Raw genomic sequence first — 22,757 nt, forward strand, 5'->3', positions numbered from 1 at the left:
CACCCTGGGCCCTGATTGGTCACTAGCCCACCCCTGAGCCAATCACGGTGGCCAGGGAGGATGAAACATGCTGATTGGCTAGGTCGAGGTCCTGTAACCATCGTCTCCGGGAAACTTGCAAGCTGTTCACACTTTGTGTGGGGTGGGAGACAGGGTGATACGGAGCGAGCAGGGGTGAGGGACCAGCTGTTGCGTCCTCTCTGCTCAGTTTCCTGGGAGGTACCTGCTCACATCCTCCTCCCACACTCCTCTGTCCTCTGTTTACATAATAATTCGTGATGCATTTCTTCTCTTCCCAAGCCCCGTTTCACCCACCAACACCAAAAATGAACAAGACTTCCCTGGTGGCGCAGTCGTTAAGAATCCGCCTGCCAATGCATGGGACACGGGTTCGAGCCCTGCCGGAAAGATCCCATATGCCGCGGAGCAATTAAGCCCGTGCGCTACTGAGCCTGCGCTCTAGAGCCCGCGAGCCACAACTACTGACGCCTGCGCTCTGGAGCCCGCGTGCCGCAACGACTGACACCTGCGCACCTAGAGCCCGTACTCCGCAACGAGAAGCTACCGCAATGAGAAGCCAGCGCACTGCAACGAAGAGTAGCCCCCGCTCGCCCCAACTAGAGAATGCCTGTGCGCATCAATGAACACCCAACAGCAGCCAAAAATAAATAAGTTTATTAAAAAATAATAATAATAAAAAAGGGAGGATTGGGGATCCCCTTCCAGCCTCAAGGCTTGGTTTTTGTGTCCTGTTACAATCATTTATTCAGTCAACAAACATCCACTGAGCACCTACTACATGCTGCTATGGGTTCTCAGGACTGTTAATTGTTCTGAGTAGTGGGTATCACCCAGGAGCCTCCAAAAGGGAACAAGTTTTGTGTGATGAAGCATCTGGAGGTGAGCTTCCAGTCCCGCTCTGCCACCCACCGTGTGGCCCTGAGGAATTCCTCCTCCTCTCTGGGCTTCTGCTTTCTCATCTGAAGAGGCACTGGGGAAAATGAGGTCCTGGAGCCCCCTCAGCTCTGACATGCTGTGGTTGGGTCTTAGAACATGTCTCTCCAGCTGAGTCAGCCGATGAGCACTGTGGAAAATAGCCACAACTCTCCCATGGCAGAGCTGGGCTGAGTTGAGTCCACAATCACACAGCTGTGCATCTAAATCCTTCCCCTTCGTGGCTGCTGAGAGCACCCAGGGCAGAGGAGGATCAGCTCTTTCCGTGCCTGTGAAGACCCCCAGCTCTAGGTCCCTATGAGCTTGCCCAATGCTGCTGCTGCCCCAGAAAATCTTTTGGGGCATTTGTGATTCCCAAGTTCTCCCACTTGAAGTCAAGTTTGGGGCTCTCAAAGGGAAATAGAGGGAGGCCACATGGAGGGGAGGAGAGGATGGTGTGGAGGTTCCACGGAGTCCATCCATCATCCACCTCCCTCTCTGCTTCCCTTTCTCTGTCACAGATGAAATTGGTCATGGCTCCCTGGAAGAACAGAGACCCCTGATGTGTTGGTGGGGAAGGGAGGGATCCCTGTGAGGCAGGCTCAGCGGGGAGACTGTTTTCTTCTGGACGAGTCTAGTTTCTCTTCACTGTGAACATTTGGGGACGTCAATTAATACCCCTGGTCATTCTGTCACTTACTGTCAGGTCACCCTATTAATCAATCCATTTGTTCCCTCCTTTATTTAGATCATGCTCTTTTTTTTTTTTAAGCAAGAAGGGTGATTTATGAGAAAACAGGGAACCTAAGAACAGAGAATGGATTAGCTGTCTTTCCAGAAGACTGGAGCTGCAGCTGGTGAGACATGAGACACCAGGTCTGCTGTGTTTCTTCCACCCTCCTGGGGCCAGATGGTCACTCACCTCTGCTTCCATTTGCACAGCACTAGGTCCTCCTGTCTTTAAGTCTATTGGTTTCTCTCCAGTTCCACTGCCAGGGCCCTGGTCTAAAGTACTATCCTTTGTCCCGGGAAAACTAAAATGACCTCCTAATGTTTCTCCCCACATCCACTCTGCTGTTCTCACTACAGCCAGGGTGATTTATTAAAAATGGAAAATGTACTCAGTGGTTTTCCACTGCTCCTAAGATAAACATTAAAATATTAAGCCTGGGGGCTTCCCTGGTGGCGCAGTTGTTGAGAGTCCGCCTGCCGATGCAGGGGACACGGGTTCGTGCCCTGGTCTGGGAAGATCCCACATGCTGTGGAATGGCTAGGCCCGTGAGCCATGGCCACTGAGCCTGCGCGTCCGGAGCCTGTGCTCTGCAATGGGAGAGGCCACAACAGTAAGAGGCCTGCGTACTGCAAAAACAAAAAATCTTAAGCCTGGTGTGGAACTGGATTACGATTCGCCCACATTCAATGCACTTTGCTGTCGCTCTCCTCTCACTGGAGGATTATACAGCCCTGCCCTTTGTTTCTCCAGTCACAGCAAAGGGGTTGATGAACAGGGAAAGAAATGTGAGCACACGTTTAAGAACCAGTGCGTGATTTTCCTCTTTCCCTGGCAAAGGCAGTATCCAGATAGAGACTGCTCCATCAACCCGAGTCCAGAGGGAAGATGACATGGAGCAGAGCCTCGTGAGCACATAGCATGAGTTCTTTCGTCTGGATGAAGGTTTGCTCTCTAGCCACATGTATTACATGGCTCTCTAGCCACATGTATTTCTTACATGTATTACATTCATATAGTTTCTCTAGAGAGGGCTGGATTTTGGTATTTCTCTTCCTTCAGGTCAGTTATGTTCTGTTAAATCCCAAGTTGTTTAGGGTCTGGTAAAATAGATTCTCTTGAGGGCAGGCTTCATTAAGAAGAATAAAATGTGGGCCTATTTCAAAACAGTTTCTTGTTCCCCTGCTGGACGTGCAGCACACTGTCTCCAATTTTTCAGAGTAAGAACCTGGTAGGAATTCTGAAGCTAAGACTCACAAAAGTGGGTGAGGTTCTGAGACCCTCCCTAACACTGGGCCCCCCTGGAGTTTGTAACTCTCACACTTGCTGCACTGAGCCTCCAGCAATTTGTCAATCGCGGTTCAGGTTTCCTCCCTGGCGTCCATGGAGGTTTCTGCTTGCACATTTCTGCTTCAGTAAATGAGATTCTTTGTACCTACCTGTCTCTCTGATTTGGGGGCCAGCAATTTGCCTGTGACCTCAATTCTTTGACAGATCTAACAAAATTTACTGATTTTCAGTTTGTTTAGTTTTTTACTTGTTGTTAGAATGGCAGCTTCCAAATTCTTCACATGCTGAACCAGAAATTAAGTCTGAATTGTTTTTTGTTCCTTTATTTCCCTGTGAAAGCTTTGCTTTATTCAATTGTTATTGATAAGTCTTTCTTCCGTTCATTCTTAATTCCTAATTATTTTTTAAACCATGATTTATCTCATTATTCCTTCTTTGATATTTGATGACATCGTTTCACTATTATAAACAATGCTGCAGTAAGATTCATGTATATAATTTATTACACTGATATCTAACTGCTCGGTTTGCCTTGCTTTCTTTTAAGTCAGCGAGCATGAGTCATATTTTTAACATTTCTTTTGTGGGGATTATTTGCTTTATAGGGAAGTTAATGCTGTCACTGAATAAAGACTCTCATGAAAAAAACTGGACTTCAAGGTGGTCCATCTCAGTATTCTGGTAAAAAAAAGTCATGAAATTTAGTATTATCCTCACTCCATCACTTTTTAACAAATTAGTAATATTTTTTAAAGAATAAAAAAATACTTCATTCATCACAATACAATCTCTGAACAACACATCCTAAACTCAGGCTTATGTGGAAAGAGAGTGTACGTGACAGTTAAGGGATGGGACAGAGTCCAAATTTAAATTTAAATTTAAATGCCTCTACTCTTTTTGTTCAGGAAAAGTATGATTTTCTTTTGCCTTTAAAACTTCTGAGTCTAGGGGCTTCAGAGAGGATGAGATATTGCTGTTGCATCTGTTTCTCTCACTGTAAGGCTGCATCTTATAAAGATAGTAGAATTGGACATAGTGTAATAGATGTATGTGTTTTGGGTCAAACATTCAAAGTAATGAACCCATGATAGGGATCTACAACTTTGATTCTCAATAGAGAATATCCTTTGATTTCCCTGTTCCCATCCATGATTACTAGTAGAAATTCACCTATGTGAGGAGATGTGGTTCTGCTGATGGTGTCTAGCTTGAACATCAGTAGTCAAGGCTGCCATGTCCATGGGTGGATTAGAGTTGACCTCCTGATGACCTCTGCACTTGGCCATTGATGACAGGAAAATAAGAATTTAAAACAGCTCAGTGTTAGACATACTCATTGTAGAGAGTTTGATTTGGTAAACCTAAGGGAGTACATGGAAAATGGAACAGTTTTTACCATCCATAAAATTTGCAAAATTCTGATCTTTAAAAAAATATAACACTTTTCCCCCATGTATATACAAATGAAATTTCTATCCCTCTTTTTATTTTTAAAATTGCTTCCATTTATCTGATGGACTTATGTTTTAATTTGGGTTATAAGAAGTGTGAAAGAACATCTTGGTCATTCAGATAAAGAAGCCATGACTTTCTTTGATTGGGGTTCTTTGATTTAATTTTTGATATTAAGCTGTATGAGCTGTTTGTATATTTTGGAAATTAATCTCTTGTCGGTCACATCATTTGCAAATATTTTCTCCCAGTCTGTAGGTTGTCCTTTCGTTTTGTTTATGGTTTCCTTTGCAAAAGCTTTTAAGTTTAATTAGGTCCCATTTATTTTTATTTCCATTACTCTAGGAGATGGATCCAAAAAGATATTGCTGCGATTTATGTCAGTGTTCTGCCTGTTCTCCTCTAGGAGTTTTATAGTATCCAGTCTTACATTTAGGTCTTTAATCCATTTTGAGTTTATTTTTGTATATAGTGTGAGGTTTTCTAATTTCATTCTTTTACATGTAGCTGTCCAGTTTTCCCAGCAACACTTACTGAAGAGATTTTTTTCTCCACTGTACATTCTTGCCTCCTTTGTTGTAGATTAATTGACCACAAATGGGTTTATTTCTCGGCTTTCTAGCCTGTTCCATCGATCCATATATTTTTGTGCCAGTACCATACTGTTTCGATTATTGTAGCTTTGTAGTATAGTCTGAAGACCAGGAGCATGATTCCTCCACCTCCATTCTTTCCATCTGTTTGTATGGTTTTCAGTTTCTTTCATCAGCATCTTACAGATTTTGGAGTACAGGTCTTTTGCCTCCTTAGTAGGCTTATTCCTAGGTATTTTATTCTTTTTGATGCAATGGTAAATGGAATTGTTTCCTTAATTTCTTTCAGATATTTCATTGGTAGTGTATTGAAATGCAACAGATTTCTATGTATTAATTTTGTATCCAGCAACTTTACTGAGTTCGTTGATAAGCTCTAGTAGTTTTCTGGTAGCATCTTTAGGATTTTCTACATATAGCGTCATGTCATCTGCAAACAGTTTTACTTCTTTGGAGAGCTCAGGCAGGGAAGTGTGGAGCAAGGCCAGGCTGGGGTGAGCGGTCCCTGGAGTGGGGCAGGGTTCTCAGGAGATACTTTTCTTCCTCTCTCCTTCCCTTCCCCTCTCCTCCCTCCCTCCTCGGTTGTTGGTGGGGGTGGGGGATCAGCCAGCTGGCAGGGGAGGGGGCAGCTCAGGGGCCTGTAGCCCTCTGGAATTGCTGTGACTTTTCTGCAGTCTTGTGCTTTGGTCATGTCATGGGATTGTAAACCTTTCCCGTTGGGAGCTTTGAAAGATGAATCATGACTGGGGAGGGTGTAGGGAGGTCCATCAGGGAAATGCCCCCAAACTGATGATGGACACAGCACTAGCAATCAAAATATTGAAATCCAACCTGAGTGAAAACCAGACCCAACTCTGAGCTCACACCAAGTACCTACTCCACTGTCAAGAGCTAAAGTGTTACCACCTGGCTTTTTAAACATTATCCCCTCCGTCAGAAGCTGCGTCACTCAGACACCCAGTAGGCTGGCCTCTGCCAGGGAGGCCTTTTCAGTGCCGCCAGGGGCTGAGTATAAATCCTGGTTCCTGACAGCACAGGCCCTTCCTGACATGGCACAATCATCCAGAAAAATGATTTGCTAAAGAGGAGGCAGGTAAGACCACACTTTACCTCCAAAGAGAAAGAGAAGTGCTTTTTGTAATGAATCAGTAAACAGATCATAGGGGACGGCCCCTGAAGGAGTTGAAGGTGTAAGGAAGGGGTGAGCAGTAAGGCTAGAAATCCTGAGTGCTGTCCTCCGATGGACAGCTCCTGGGAACCTGCTAGAAGTACAGAGCCTCAGGCCCTACAAAAGACCCTGCATTCTGGCAAGACCCCCAGGGTTCACAGTGCACTGGAGTTGGAGAGGCACTGGTCTAGGGTTGTACTAAGGAAATCTAAAGGCCAGGTCCTCCTGATGCCCAAGCTCCATCTCCTTTCTGAAGCTTTCTGAAGGCTCTACCCATTCTTTTCTCTTCGTTGCTACCGCACTGAGGTTTAGCCCCACTACTGTGAGGTTCTGTCTCCCCAGTTAGACTGTCAGCTCCTCCAAGCAGGAGTTTCTTCGTGTCCCAGGCATCCTGTATATGCCTTACACGAACAGCAACTAGTCCATCAGCAATCACCCCAAACTGTTTCAGGGCCTATTTAGAGGAGTGCTTCTCACATTTAGAAATCATCCAGGGAGTTTAAAAAACACCACCACAAACACCAGCAGATGAGAAAAGATGGCTGGCGAAGGCACTCCCCTCCACCACCTTGATTTTTATTTATTAAAAAATTTATTATTTATAAATTTATTTTATTTATTTATTTTTGGCTACACCGGGTCTTCGTTGCTGCGCACGGGCTTTCTCTAGTTGCGGCGAGCGGGAGCTACTCTTCGTTGCGGAGCGCGAGCTTCTCACTGCGGTGGCTTCTCTTGTTGCGGAGCACCGGCTCTAGGTGCGCGGGCTTCAGTAGTTGTGGCACATGGACTCAGTAGTTGTGGCACGTGGGCTCAGTAGTTGTGGCTCACGGGCTCTAGAGCGCAGGCTCAGTAGTTGTGGTGCACGGGCTTAGCTGCTCCGCGGCATGTGGGATCCTCCCGGACCAGGGCTCGAACCCGTGTCCCCTGCATTGGCAGGAGGATTCTTAACCACTGCGCCACCAAGGAAGCCCCACCTTGATTTTTTTTTTTTTTTTTTTTTTTTGCGGTACGTGGGCCTCTCACTGTTGTGGCCTCTCCCGTTGCGGAGCACAGGCTCCGGACGCGCAGGCTCAGCGGCCATGGCTCACGGGCCCAGCCGCTCCGCGGCATGTGGGATCTTCCCGGACCGGGGCACGAACCCGTGTGCCCTGCATCGGCAGGCGGACTCTCAACCACTGCGCCACCAGGGAAGCCCCCCACCTTGATTTTTACATTAGCCCAAACTGGCCACAGCAGGGTGTTAGGACTGTAATGGGCACCCAGGAGCTGGACACCACGCCTTAGTGGGCTGCTGGGCAGCCCCGACTCCTCCACTGCGTCCTCAGCGCTGGGACGTGCTGCTGCTCTGCACAAATCCCACCGACTGACAGGCAGACATCACATCTCCTCTAACTGCCCCAACCAGCAGTCCATCGTTTGCATGTTTGTACATAGGGTTAAATAAAAACTTTAAAGGACGTTGACTTCTGTAAAGCCCTAGAGCCTGGCTGCCTTTAACAAAGCTCTTGTTATTCTTCATGCAGAAAAAAATGCACCCAAGATCGCAAATTCTGACAATCAGTGGCAGCACACAGATAATCGTAAGTTTTATTATGAATTTAAAAACCTAAACATTTCATGAGGACTGGGAAGCCTACCCACAAGATCCGCTCTCCTGCATATCCAACTCCCACACGTCCAGGCCTCACCACACACACACCCCAATGATGTGCAATCCGCAGCACAGCGTGTCCTTTATTTGCACTATTGATAGAAAACTGGCATTTAGATTTCAAAATTTTTATTACAAAATTACCAGCAGTCTTAAGCATTTCAACAATGCTTATGAACTCTACTTTGCTGACACAAACAAGGCTATTCAAAAAGCAGGACCTGTCTGAAGTGGACTATTGTATGTCCTGAGATCCTTAGAGGCCACCCTGCTCAGGACCCATTTGTGACTGTGTCTTCTTCCATCTCCTCTTCACCATCATCAGTGGGGCCTAGAGAAAAACACAAAGCCGGAAGTAATATCAATGTTAGAGAACGTGCTTGCTCAGTGTGTGAGCACCCATCCGTGAAGCTGCTGTGTGCCAGGCCCTGGGCAAGGTACAAAAGCCCAACAGCGGCCTCTGCCTTGAGGAGTTTAGGGACTGGAGACCATCTATCTTTGGCAGGTATTGGAAAGGACTGTCAGTTCCTAAGGGGAAGGGTCACAAAGGTGTTTTATGAAAGTCAAACTCTTTGCCTGCCATTCTAGTCAACCTGATAACTTTTTTTTTTTTTTTTTTTTTGCGGTACACGGGCCTCTCACTGCCGTGGCCTCTCCCGTTGCGGAGCACAAGCTCCAGACACTCAGGCTCAGCGGCCATGGCTCACGGGCCTAGCCGATCCACGGCATGTGGGATCCTCCCAGACCGGGGCACGAACCTGTGTCCCCTGCATCGGCAGGTGGACCCTCAACCACTGTGCCACCAGGGAAGCCTGATAACTCATTTTTTATAAACATAAGAAGCTTATACTTTGTGTTTTGTTCTTGCCACTACTATGGGCAAAGAAACTGGGAACACTCAAAAAGGTAAAAAAAATTTTAAAAAGGGGCGGGGGGGGGGAATACCTACCACATGCTGGGGATAGTCAGTTAGTGACTATGTCTCTAAATTAAGAAAAATATGGCAACAACAATGAAACAGTTGTTATTTGTCAACAATTTACTGCAGATATTTTAGTCAATGTATTCTGATAAAGGAAATGTTTTAACCCTGTCAATGTTAGGGAAAATTTCTCATGTTTGTTCCTAGTTAGACCCAAACATTACATTTCTAGATACAGGAAGTGCTACTCAGAAGCCTGGGCCCACTGAAATTGACAGAACCAGGAACAATCTCCATCTTCCCGTCCTCAATGTGCCCGCATGTTTAGATGACACTGAAAAATCCAAAGCTAGCCTAAGGCCCAAATAAAGCACTTTAGGGGAAGCAAATTAATTCAGTAATTTTGTTATACTGCAGTCCCAATAAGCAATTAGACACAGCTTCCTCCCCCAAGCTGTTACCAGGGAGTCTTGAAAGCCTTTGACAGACCTGTATTGTTCTCAGGACCGCAGACCTCCTCCGGCATGGGGAATGCAGGCCTGCAGTCCCCGGAGGGGCTGGACTTGAGAGCTCACTCTGCTGCCTGTCTCACCACATTCCCCCCCATCCCTTGACCTTGGCTCACACTGTCCTCCTTCAGTCCAAGTGTGCAAGGCTCTCGTATCACAGGTTTTCTGCCAGTGCAGTTCCTTGCCCCGAGAATGCCGTTCTGCCTTTGTCTAGTTCAGGGGTTCTCAAATACTTTAATTTTAGGACCCAAAGTGCTTTTGTTTAAGTAGATTATGTTTATCGATAGTATGTTAGAAAATTAAAAGTACTTTAATAAACAGTAATTCATTAAAAGAATAAATCTATTATATAGTAACAATGTTTATATTTTTACAAAATATAACAATACCAACAATTTCTAAAACAAAAATATTTAGTGAGAAAGTCGGCATTATTTTCTAGTTTTGCCCGTCTCTGTAATGTCTGCCAAAGAGCAGCTGGACCCTTGTACTGATTTCATCATTCCACTTGCTACAGTATGTTGTTTTGATTGAAGGGTATGAAGAAAATCAGCCTCACACAGACATGCATTAGACAAGGGAGGCGTATTTTAAGTCTTTGCAGGCAGTTGTGGATATTCTTTTCTGATACTATGCCCAAACTTGACAGAAGTGGTAGTTGTTTTTTTTTTTTTTGGCCACGCCACTTGGCTTGTGGGATTTTAGTTCCCCAACCAGGGACCGAACCCAGGCCCACAGCAGTAAAAACCAAGTCTTAACCATTGGACTGCCAGGGAAGTCCTGAAAGTGGTAGTTTCTTAAAGGTTAGATTGCAGTGTGGAGTCTGAAACCTTATCAATGAACTTTTCATACTCTCTGATTTGAAAATCCACCGGTTTATTCTGTACTCTGAATGGATGCATGACTCTGTAACATCATTTGGAAAACGTTGTTCACTGAGTTATACAGGTCTTCCAAATGTTGACCCATTTCTTTATATGTTATATAAAAAATCACATTCATTAATAGCAACAATTTCCGCAGAGAAGTCTGGAAGTACTGGGAAACTGTCAAGGTTACAATTGTGGAAAAAAATTTTCCCAGCTTTCAATTTCTCCTTGAAAATTTGATTATCATTGGTAACAAATACTAGCTGCTCTCCTTGAAGTGGCAAGCTCACTTCACGTTGGTGAAGCTGCCTGCCTCTCACCTGAGCCAGCACAAGCACAGGGAGCCAACCACCCATGTAGGCAGAGGTGCTTTATGCACCCCCATTCCATCGTCACCCAGGAAACCAAAAATGTGTGCCCCAGGGCCCCAAGGACCACATGGATGAGAATCACTGGTCTAATTAATGTCTTACTCATTTTTAGCTTCAGTTCCAGCATTATTTCCCCAAGGAAACTTTCCCTGAGCTGCCAGTCTAGACAGAGGTCTCAGTTACATTCATATCAAACTTGTAATATGCACAGTCTGGGGTAGTTTTCACTTTATACCCAAGTGTCCACCAGTTTGCCTGACACAAAGCTGGCATTTACTATCAGAAGGGCTCACACCCTATGCTCAGTGCTACCTACGAAGTATCTTACTTAGTCCTCCCAACAACCTTTTGAGGTTACCATTATCACTATCTCAGATTTAAAGATAAGGACACAGATTTAAGAGTAAGTGGAGATTAAGAAATTTACCCAAGGACTGAGCCGGTGAAGCTAAGCTCTGACCCTCAGCCTGTCTGGCTCTGGAGCCTGTGTCCTCATCTGCTAAGCTAGCCTACATGGACAGGGGTCAAAGGCAACACGGTCACCTCTACTGTTTGCTTTCATTCCATGGCTATGAAATAATGTTTGTCTCAACTTTTACAAGAACCCCAGAGTCCTAGAACATAACATTATTTAACAAATGATTTCTCTTCAAAGAGCATTTAAAGGCATTTTGTGTGGATTAGATTAGATGGTAATGAGGCACTATTGTAGCATTCTTGGGTCGTAGCATCTAAACTGTTTTGCAATCACTCCAAGTGTACCATTAATTTGGAAACAAAGACAGAACATTGTTACCTGATCTGCGTTCTCTGCCAGGTATCTGACCGGACTGAAGCAAGCCCTTCAGCCGCTCCACTTCAGCCAAAGTTGATGCGTTTGCTATAGCATTCTGGATGCCAGGAGACAATGGAGATGGACAGTTACTTTCATCTAAGCCTCCACCACCCAGAAAACACTCACAGGAATTCACACCGTCTTTTTGAGTTGGAATATTAAATAGTTCTTTGTTGGGGGAAGAATTTTACTGGCACAGTGAAATCAAGCCCAAAACCAAATCATAAATTTCTAAAACTGGTAAACAGCTGTAGACCCTATTATAAGAGAGCAAATAATCGCTGCTCGTGTCCTAAAATCTTAGCTAATTCAAGTACCTATTTGGAATTATGCTACTGGATAATTTAGGAGGCAGTATTATAAAATTAGGATTCCTCATCAAGCAGGATCTTTCAGGTAGCAAATCTTTCAAAGTAAAAATTAAGACAGCATGCAAAGGTAACTAACTGTTCAAATAAAACACATCCTGGGAAAATGAGAAAGACCAGCGTTGCCTCCACTTTGACTGGCTCATATAATTAATTCAAGTCAAAGTCTGGTCATATGATATCTTTAAGCTAGTTTTTCCTTACACAAAAATACAGCTGGATTCTAACAACTGTGGGGAAAATTTGCAGTGTTTGATTTATTACTTGGGTTATTACATAATTTTGTGTCCTAAACCCGTAACAGCTCACTCCAGTCCAAGAATCCTAACACACGATTACCTTGATTGCTTCCACATCCCCTGGAGATGGCCCACCTTTCTTTTTGTCAGTTGGCAAACCAGCACCTGGATTGAAACTTGGGAGGGGAGGGAAGTACAAAACTGTCAAATCCAGACCAATAGAAATTGCTTCTCTTTTACTTTCAAAAGCTTTTGAAAGTAATTCAACCAGTGTAGTATCTTATCTTTGTTAACAAACTGATACAAGAAACTCTCTCCTTCAGAAACACCACCCAGTTCATCTTCCTACAGAGAAAGGAGGACGTATATAATATCACACTAAGACTGAATACTGAAATATTTGCTCTGCTACCCTGGCAGAAATCTCATGTGATACATGGACCACTGATGGTCATGGATCAGCATCATGCAAATTTAGTACTGTATTAGTCACAGGTGTTTCATTTCATTTTGCAGGAGGCAAAATGCCAGACAGATAATGTTTCTGAAGGTGAAGTGGAGTGAAGTTGGATATCCGGATCTTACGTTTTGCTTCTCCTGGCAATATCCTTTGCAAGCTGTGCACCCCGTTTGCCCTTGAACATTTTCTCTGCTTCCTGACGCTCCTACAGCGACACCACACACATAGTTAATGGAAATAGGAATACCACATGCATTTAGATGCATTCCTCAGAAAACATGGAAGAAAACTCTCCTGGAATACTCTGGGCTGGTGAAAATACCACGAAGCCAATTTCACATTAAAAGGAGACACAGTGGTCGCCTTTCTGGTGAAGGTCCTTGAAGAAAGTTCCCCCTCCGAGTTTCAAGGAGGGGCTCTCAAGGAACTAAGAAGGTTAAAAAAAAAAAAAAATCCCCCAATAAAGGGAAAATCATTCTAACAATTAAAGGTACTGAAATGTGGATTACATTACACTCCCCACAGGGAGTGCATCTAAGCAGGCCGTCTGCTGTGACAGTGCCCACAGTGGCTCTGAGGCTGTGCCACCTCTAGAAAGGCCAGCCCCACACAAGACAACCGGAACTCAAAGTCCCACCATAAACACCGCGTGCGAAAATTGACTCAGCACCCCCTCCCCATTCTCATTATAAACCAATGATAAAAATCACTGGGCCATTTAAAAAGTCAGTAACGAAAGTATAAAGGAAAACACACCAATCTATAATGACTTACAACACAGTAATACTTACTTTTAGTTTCACCTTCTGGAAATCCAGTACTCTGACTTGTGGAACTTTATAAATCACATATAGTCTGTAATGCTTCTTATTTGTTACAGGATTCCTTAGAATACTACAAGAAAAGGAACAATACAGTGCCAATGTTGTTCGCAGCACAGCATTCAAGAGGTCCATTTTAATAAAACCTAAGAAGTCCATGAAGTAAGGCAAAGTTCACTATTCCTCACATTTCAATGTCATAAGAACTTAACACTAGGGAAATTTTAACATAGCCCAAAGGAAATACTTTCAGTATTTGTTTTTTAAGGTACTTTTTACTAACTGATGACTTTAAGATCAAGGCTGGTAATGGTGTTATTTTAAAAGACTTTATTGTCACTACCACAAATAATTTCCATACCTTAGATAAGTCAATGATTTGAGAGATGCCAAAGGGTCCAGATCACCCTGTAAAATAACAGCCACAGGTAAGAACACGAATACCACACCCCATTTTGATACTGTGAAATGGTGGATGCCTTTGGAGCAAGGACTGATCTTGTCTTTTTTTTTTTTTTTTTTTTTTTTGCTGTACGTGGGCCTCTCACTGCTGTGGCCTCTCCCGTTGCGGAGCACAGGCTCCGGACGCGCAGGCTCAGCGGCCATGGCTCACGGGCCCAGCCGCTCCGCGGCATGTGGGATCCTCCCGGACCGGGGCACAAACCCGCGTCCCCTGCATCGGCAGGCGGACTCCCAACCACTGCGCCACCAGGGAAGCCCCTGATCTTGTCTTTTATGCATTTGTTTTTCCTGCCCGAGAACCGCACAACACTAGCACATCACAGATGCTTGGTACATTTCTACTGAATACCCTGGTTCATAAATTTGAGCTTCTTAAACTTAATATCTTGGCCACAACAGTTACTGTCTCAACAGCAGAAGAGACCAAAAAAAAAAAAAAAATCATTTCCTGTAGCAAGTTCAAAAGGACTACTGAGCTTAAAGCAGTGATTGAGAAAAGAAAGCAATGTGAAAACTGCTGTAACTTTTGAGCAAGTTGTTCACATAGGGAACCTCAAACCGTGATCTTGGTGTAAGGTGGTTTTTCCTGTTGGTGCCTGGGAGCAACACGGGTATGTCATCTTTGAGGGAAGGCAGCTTTATTCTAGGCGCCCCCAAACCTCTTCAAATAAAATTTTCAAGGACAAGGAGTACACTTAAAAAATAACATATATATTGGGCTTCCCTGGTGGTGAAGTGGTTGAGAGTCCGCCTGCCGATGCAGGGGATGCGGGTTCGTACCCCAGTCTGGGAAGATCCCACATGCCGCGGAGCAGCTGGGCCTGTAAGCCATGGCCGCTGAGCCTGCACGTCCAGAGCCTGTGCTCCGCAACAGGAGAGGCCACAACAGTGAGAAGCCCGCGTACCGAAAAAAAAAAAAAAAAACCAAAAAAAAAAACCGTATATGGGAAGAAGGCAGGTTAGCTTTTGAATCTTCCCAAGTTATGTCATAAAACACAGTGCCACAAGGATAGGAAAACCAAAATGTACGGTCAACTACAAGCAAACTAGATGAAAAGGTACTCTGGCAAGAACCTAACACAGAAGCCAGTGAGGACAAACTACTGTGAGAGCTACATGACTTGCCTGGTGACAACATCCATACAGGAAGAAGAGAGGAAAGGCAGAGAGGCGTCCAAGAGACCTGAGAACTCCAAAGCAACTGACAGGTACCCAGTTTGAGAAAGGATAGGCAAAGGATAGGCATGTCCCAATAATGAACACATTAAGTATGTGATGACGCCTGAAGGGCTCGAGCAATCTGAGACTTCACTCCACCAGAAACTGTGCCCTTTCCAGAACAAAGCCCCACATGGAGGAGAAACTGCTAGAACAGATCTGAACTAAGTGGGACAGGGCCAAGAGGGACAATAAGGAAAAAAGTACAAGTAAAAGCAGGGGAGGGCAATACAGCCAGGTGCTCAGAAAGCTGCCACTTTTAAATACCTCACAACAGCATGGGAGGGAGCTCTAAAGCTTGCTACTGGCACACCATCACTAAAGGAAATCTAAAGAACAATCCAAAAAGGATCAAAGGAAGACAAATATTGTCTGACCTCACTTTTATGTGGAATCTCAAGAAAAGTCCAACCCACAGCAACAGAGTTGAATGGTGGTTACCAGAGGCTGGGGGGTGGAGGAAAGGGGAGATGAGCTATTGATTAAAGAGCACAAACTTTCAGTTAGAAGATACATAAATTCTAGAGATTTCAGGTACAACATTGCGACTATAGTAGAAATAACATATGGTGTACTCAATATGATAAAAAAGTAGATCTCAAGTATTCTCACTGCACACACGAAAAGGTAACTAGGTGAAGTGGTGAATATGTTAGTCTGTGGTATCATTTCACAATGTATACATATATCAAATTTCACATTGTACACCTTAAACATATAATTTTCATCTGTTCATCATACTTCAATAAAGCTGCAAAAACCAAAAGAAAGGAAAAACGGTAAATTTAGTCACACACAGACACACATACGGACTGTGCAAAACACAGTGACGTCTTCACGGGGGGGTGGGGGGCAGTGAGATGGTTAAGGTGCCACATTATTCAGGAGGTAGAGGTGCTGGTTAACTGCTTTACACTTGGATAAATATGGGTGTGCTAATTCCTAGGATGCTAAGAATAGAAACAGAGTCTATTTAATAATTAGTTAATCTCTAAACTATCAGGAGAAGTGGAATGCCAAAAAAAGAGAGAGAGAGCAATACAGGAGAGAAAAAAAATTGCAGATAGATGGAACAAATAAAAAATTCTAGAAAAGAAAGAAGATAAACTCAAATATACCAGTAATTACATTAAACATAAACAGACTATTTCATTTAAAAGTCAGACTTCAGACTGGATTTAAAAAAAGAATCCTATCATATGCTGTTTTCAAGAGACAAATCTGTAAGTACAGAAAAACAATGTAAAGTTAGAATGAAAAAAATGATTATGCAAATACTAATTGAAAGAAAGCTTGTTTTGGTATACTGCAGAAGATAAAACAGACAACCAGGGTAAAACAGCACTAATAAGATGTAAAGAGGGTCACCACACATAAAAGGTTTATTTCATCAGTAAGATACATAAAATTTGGATATATCAAATAAAATAACCTAAAAATATATAAAACTAAAATTGACAGAACTCCATGGAAACAGTCAAATCCACTATCATGCAGGATTTTAATACACCTCTTTCGGTGACTGATTGGACAAACAGCCTTCATCTTTGCAAACAGCTTTAAACACAATTACAACACACAGAATACACTGCCCCCATCATGCCACAAGTTCCCTATGAACGCACATACCTCATATAGTTTAGAAAGGACATGCCCTCAGATCAGTGCTTTCTTACTTTTGGAGTCAAGTACTCCTTTGGGAATCTGAAAGAAGCTTATAGACCCCGTCCACCAGGAAAGGAACAATCAGGGAAATAGGGAAGGGAGGGGTTAAGGGCATAATAACCTTAAATCAAGTTATATCATATGAACTTAAACATCCACTATTTAAGTGAGAAATTTAGGTTGCAAAACAATGTATACTATAAGCTCAATTTTGTTAAAAATTATACACAGAGCAGAAATTTAAAAAGCATAAAAGTAATCATATCCAAATAGAGAAAATGAAACTTGCCCCCTATCTTATAAGAAACTGGATTTCAGGGGCTTCCTTGGTGGCACAGTGGTTAAGAATCCACCTGCCAATGCAGGGGACACAGCTTCGAGCCCTGGTCCGGGAAGATTCCACATGCTGAGGGGCAACTAAGCCCGTGAGCTGCAACTACTGAAGCCCGTGCACCTGGAGCCCATGCTCCACAACAAGAGAAGCCACCGCAGTGCGAAGCCCGCTCGCCACAACTAGAGAAGGACCACACGCAGCAACGAAGACCCAATGCAGCCAAAAATAATAAAATAAATAAATAAATTTATAAAGAAACAAAGTATAATATTTTTTAAAAAAAAACAGATTTCAAATGGATCGTTGATCTAAATGTGGAATAAAACAATAATTTCTTGAATAAAACTCTCCAACAAAATTTAATGTATGTCACATATGTAATTTTCTAGTAGTGACATTAAAACAGGAGAAACTAATTTTAATAATACATTGTTTTACCTATTTTCCAAAATATTACCATTTTAATGTCAGTTTAAAAAATTTGATAGTTTATATTCTTTTTTTTTGTACTAACTCTCTAGAATCTGTAGTGTATTTTATATTCTAGTATATGTTAATTCAAAGTAGCCACTTGTGGCTAATAGCTACCATACTGGATGGACACTGTGATTCTAGAAAACAGAATATGTGAGTTTCTTTATGACCCTGGGGTAGGGGAAGCTTAACAGAACTCAAAAGTACTAATAACAACAGACTGATGAAATGGATTATGCTTGAATTAGGAACTTCTCTATCAAGGCCCTAAGAGAGTCAAAAGGTCAGCTAGAGAGTGGGAAGATATTTGCAACACATAACCAAAAAAGGCCCATTTCCTGAATTAATTAAGAAAAGAAAAAGGATGATGAGATAATTTTCTGAATTTTCCAAGTTTTCTATAAAAGGCATGTAGTACCTTTAACTCCTCCCTGCAAATACCTTTTTCCCCTGTTCAACTTACCAATTCCACAAGACTGTTGTTGGTGAGAATGAGTTCTGTCAGACAGGGCAGAGCCTGATCAAGTCCCTCACCTATACGGCTAAAATAAAAAGAAAAAATCTTAATGAAAGTAAAAATTAAGTAAGCTAACAACTTCATCTAAGCCTTTGCCCAGAGGACTTCAAAGTGGGAAGAACCTAAGAGATCTTTCTTCCAACACTCTAACAGAAGGAAAATGAGGCACAAAGAGGAAACTTGTCTGAGGTCACAGAAGTGGGATGATTTTAAAACCCATGCCTCCTGAAATGCCTCCTGAAAGCTGCCGAGGGCTCTTTCCACTGCTACACTATCTAATGAGACCTAAGACAAAGAGAAAGTCCTGTGTAAATAGACTTACTTTGCTCATCTCAGGACTTGTGTGCAGGTAGCACAGAAATACAAGTGGTTCTGCATTCACAGCTCAAGCACAAGATACACCAACCAAACCACAACGGAATAGTTAACTCATGAGAAATACACCTATTAAAAAACCGCAACTCAACACCCAGAACTTCTTAATGACATTGTCTATAGACCTTTAATAACTTTTCTCCAACAAAATTTACAGAGATGATGAACGTGGGTCAAAAAAAAAATCTTAATTTCAATAAGCAATATTCTAAAAATCAGCTGCAGTTAAAGAAAAACAAATAGCAGAGGATTTGAGGTAGAATGAGATGTTCAGTCAAAATATAATTGTTGAATTTTATGTTATCTCTTTAATATGACCCCTCTGGTAATTTTAATTATTATTTTAGAAATCAACCAAAATATGTACAAAGCAGCATGTTTTTAACTTAAATTAGAAACTTACCATGAACATATATATATATATACACACACACACAAGATTTCTGAATAAATGCAAATAAAACTAGACCAATGACAAATTAATCTCTGGATCTGTATGAGACAAGTGCAGCTCATTTTCCATTTAAGAAATATGTAGGTTAAAAAGAAAAAAAAAGAAATATGTAGGTTTAACTGGCAGTATATACTGCAACTTCTTCAGGGAACTCTGCAACATTTACTCTAGGGGGAAAAAGCTACTTTCCACTAGTAGACAATTACCATATTCTGTTGTTGTTCACTAATAATGTTTTCAGTCTTCTCAACAAAGGAAAACCATCCAGTTTCCTGATTTCATTGTCAGAAAAATCAATGGCATCAAACTGGTCTAAGGTAGCGCCTAGATTTTCAATGACAGGAATTTTATACCCTGCAAAAAGGAGGAAAAAAAAACACCCACACAAGTATTAATATAATTAAAAGGCACCTAAAACATTAGCAGCATTTCATGTAATTGGACTCACAGCTAATGTTCCTTCCAAAAGTGTTTACCTAGCACCTATGCCGTTGCCAGACACTGCCAGGGTACTGGCACATAGTACAAGGAACAAGACAGTCACAAGTCCCAGCTGCCATGAAGCTTATAGTCTAGCAGTGGACATGAGGATGGCGATGGTGACAAGGGCAGTAATGATGAGAATACTTACTAGCAGTAACCAGTACCTAACAGTTTTCAAGAATATTTACAAGGTGCCTCATGCTGCTCTAAGCAAGGCCCCAGAGCTAGTGAAGTGGCCTAAGAGGACTTTATGCTGTGAGCTGCTTAACTGTCAGCGTCCAAACGTTGTTCACACATGGTGGACAACAGCCCTCAACCTCTTTTGCATCCCACAGGCCCGATTCCTAGAACTCATTGGGATGTCTTCATGATATCATGACAGTTCACCTCCCCTTACTTCACCTCCCCCAGCTCAAACCCAGAGGTGAAAGTCAATAGTTCACACACAATGGTAAATCACCCTGTGGACAACTCAAATACTCCCTGATTTGTCTAACACGGGCATAATTATTGTGCTAAGTGCTCGGAGAAAAAAAGAAGTTAAACGAGCCAAGGTGAAAGTACACAGTGCAGAGCTGTAAGGGCTACATCAAAGTAAGTGCTGCACCAAAGCAAGACTCCTCAACGTTGGGGTGCACTTCAGACTCAGAGAGAAGGCAGGGATCACCTGTGCCAAGACTGTGAAAGCGGTCGGTTACGCTTGAGTTGAACCTTTCTCTAAGAAACTTAGTTTCAACAAAACGAAAGTACTGGGTTTTGTCAGCAAACAAAAAAGCAAGCAGAAAGCAGAGCCCGCAGCCGTGCTGCTCTGGCGACCGCGCTTTCCCCGTGGGAGCGAATCTCACGCCAAGACTAATTATCTTATCCCCGGAGAAGCCGCCCCTTAAAATGCTGACGAGCTGCACGCCGAGGCGTAAATCACTACAGGAACCTAACAGTTCGGGGGCTTCCGCGACCCTTCCGCAGGCACCGGACAGCGCCAGCCTCGCTCCCACAGTCCGCTCTTTGCAATGTTCTGGTAAAAGGGGAAAAGACGACTGAAGCCAATGAGGGGCAAATATGGGGAAGACAATCGCTTTTGTCCCGTACTTCGTCTCCTCGCTCCCTTACCCTGTCTACACTCTCACGACAGCAAGTTAACGCGTCTCGCTCCGCACGAGGGTCGCAACCGCTAGATCGTGTATTTCCCGGCCCCGCAGCGGCTCAGGCCGCGAAGCCCGCCCGGCTGGCCCAGCACAGGCCCGCGGTCCTACCGGAGCATCGCGGCGGCCGGGTGTGTGCGGGGAGGAGCTGGGGTGAGGGGCGCCTCGGAAGGGCCCAGGGACGGCTTTTCGCCGACGACAGCGGGACCCAGCCCGGCTCGGAGCCCGGGACGCAGGCCGCCGGCCACGCTCCGGCCCCGGCGCACGCGGCTAGGCCGGGCCGCCTGGCGGGCGGGGAGGCCGGACCGCCCGCCCCCGTCCGACTCACCCCGCAGGTCCAGCTCGCGGTCCCGCACGGCGTTGGTGTACTGCGCCGCCTGCTCTATCAGCTCCGCCGTCAGTTTCACCATCCTGCCACCTCCCGCCCGCCGCGCCGCCCGCTCCTCTCGCCGCACCGACGTCCCGGCATGCCCCGCGCCAGGCAGCACCAATCGCCGCCGGCGTGCGCGGGCTGAGCGGCGTCCAGGCCGAAGCAATCGAGGAGCCACGCCCCTGGGCTCGGGCTCCGCTCTGGTTCTGGCTCTGTTCCTCTGGCATCGCTGCGGTCTGCAGGGCCCCCGAGTCCAGACAGCTGTGTCCGCAAGTTAACAAAATGTGAAAGCCCCCAAGGGGAACTTTCTCGTGCATCCGTGCACCGTGAGGTGAAAGGGAGGCTGTGACTGTCCTCACTCCACCCGTGGGTCCAGTGATGGGTCCCGGATTTTGGCCCCCGGCGTACCAGATAAGGACGGGCTGGGTCGCCCGCCCCGGTCGAATTTGTGGTTAGGCCTGTGCTCTACAGACAATTAGATATTCATGTTGAAGCCTGGTACACAGGAAAGCGCGCAGATCAGAAATCTGCAGCAGAGTGAGCACACCCGCGTGGCCGCCGCCGGCCTCCTAAACAAACACTATTCGGAAAATCTGCCCCCCTCACCCCTCCCCAAGTGCAACTGCGAATCCAACACCATAGATTAGTTTTGCTCGCTTTTGATATAGACTCATGCAATCTGGTTTTGTGCCTGGTTTCTTCGGCTCTGTGTCGTGCCTGGAATCCATCCAGGTTGCAGGCAGCAAAGGTTTATTTCCTTGCTGTTGTATAGAATTCCACTGTGTCTCTCACGCCATAACTTATCCATTTTGCTGTTCATGGACATTAGAGTTTCCAGTTTGGGGCTGTTCTGCATAATGCTGCTATAAATTTTCATGTGCGTGGATCTGATGCGCGTGCATCTTAATTTCTCCAGGAGTGGAACTAATGGGACATAGGACGTGGTATCATCGATAGATAATGCCTGACGATCACTGCCAAGAGGCTGAAATAATTTCCACAGTCTCTAGTGGTGTGTTAGGGTTTCCATCACTTCCAACGTCAGCCTCATTGGCACTGTCAGTCTTTATAACTTTAGCGATTCTGGGGTGTGTAGTGGTATGGCACTAACGCTTTGCTTTTCTCTAATAACTAATAAAGTTGAGGATCTTCTGTATATGTTGTCCACTCTTGATATCTTTTGCAAAGTGCCCATTCAAGTCTTTGCCCATCTTTTTCTATTGGGTTGTCTGCCTTTTATTAATTATGGGATTTCTTTATATATTCTGGATATGAGTATACTCTGTGGTTTACCTTTCACTTTTTTTTTTTTTTTTTTTTTTGGTTAAAACTGCTTAAATACCAAAGACCTCACAGGGAGTGGAAATACTGTCCTCATATACATCCTCATTATAATCCATTTTGGTCTAGGAAAACATCTTATTCCCCAAATCACCAAATCATGATCTGAGCTGTAAATTGAATCAAAAGGATAAGAAATGTGACTGCCTCTCCCATTTTGAAAAAGAAACAAGCTTTCAAAGGGTCTGATTCAAGAATAGACATCAGAAGAACTTCTTAGCTCAGGAAGCCCTGCCCATTGACAGTGTCTTTTGTCCTATCTTGGGGAGGACACTTTTACTATGGTCATGTAGGTCTGGGACCCAGAAAGGGTTTTCTGCTAACTGACCTTTTCACCGCTAATGAAAAGGTGTTGTTTAATGACCAGAAGTTTCTAATTTTTACATAGTTCAGTTTATGTGTATGTGTATTCATGTGTGTGTCTTGAGAAATCTTCCCTCATCTCCAAAATGTTTTTCTGTGCCATCTACTAGAGGCTCAGTTGTTTTATCCTTCACATTTAGCTCTCCAATTCCCCTGGAATTGATTCCTTTTGAACTTTCTATTGAAGCATGATATACATGCAGCAGACTGCAAACTACACACACCCAAGCAACTGACATCCAGATCAAGAACAGGAGATTGCACATTCCAGAGGCACACCTCTTGCACTCTTCCAGCCACACCCTTACCCCAATGGTAACCACTAATCTAACATCTTGCGTAGAT

At 44.0% G+C, this 22,757-nt stretch overlaps 1 protein-coding gene across 1 annotated transcript; it reads right to left on the reverse strand.

Moving 5' to 3' along the window:
- Positions 1–7,733: 7,733 nt before the first annotated feature.
- Positions 7,734–20,821, reverse strand: SNRPA1 (small nuclear ribonucleoprotein polypeptide A'). The gene is made up of 9 exons (XM_032623975.1): positions 20,667–20,821; positions 18,920–19,067; positions 17,831–17,909; positions 13,576–13,622; positions 13,185–13,287; positions 12,519–12,598; positions 12,034–12,109; positions 11,288–11,381; positions 7,734–8,151 (listed from the first exon to the last, which is right to left on the reverse strand). Exons 1-9 carry the CDS (start codon positions 20,746–20,748, stop codon positions 8,093–8,095), a joined length of 768 nt encoding a protein of 255 aa, XP_032479866.1. The 5' UTR covers positions 20,749–20,821; the 3' UTR covers positions 7,734–8,092.
- Between the last annotated feature and the right edge of the window lie 1,936 nt (positions 20,822–22,757).

The sequence above is a fragment of the Phocoena sinus genome, chromosome 2, assembly GCF_008692025.1.
Source record: "Phocoena sinus isolate mPhoSin1 chromosome 2, mPhoSin1.pri, whole genome shotgun sequence".
NCBI classification, from domain to species: Eukaryota; Metazoa; Chordata; class Mammalia; order Artiodactyla; family Phocoenidae; genus Phocoena; species Phocoena sinus.

Bases quoted from the DNA above. Each gene is read 5' to 3' on its own strand.
- SNRPA1 (XM_032623975.1), bottom strand. From the start codon at position 20,748: ATGGTGAAACTGACGGCGGAGCTGATAGAGCAGGCGGCGCAGTACACC. The intron at 19,068-20,666 runs GTGAGTCGGACG...TCCTTTTTGCAG, and splicing joins CCGCGAGCTGGACCTGCGGG to GGTATAAAATTCCTGTCATT. The intron at 13,288-13,575 runs GTATGGAAATTA...CTTTTCTTGTAG, and splicing joins AAATCATTGACTTATCTAAG to TATTCTAAGGAATCCTGTAA.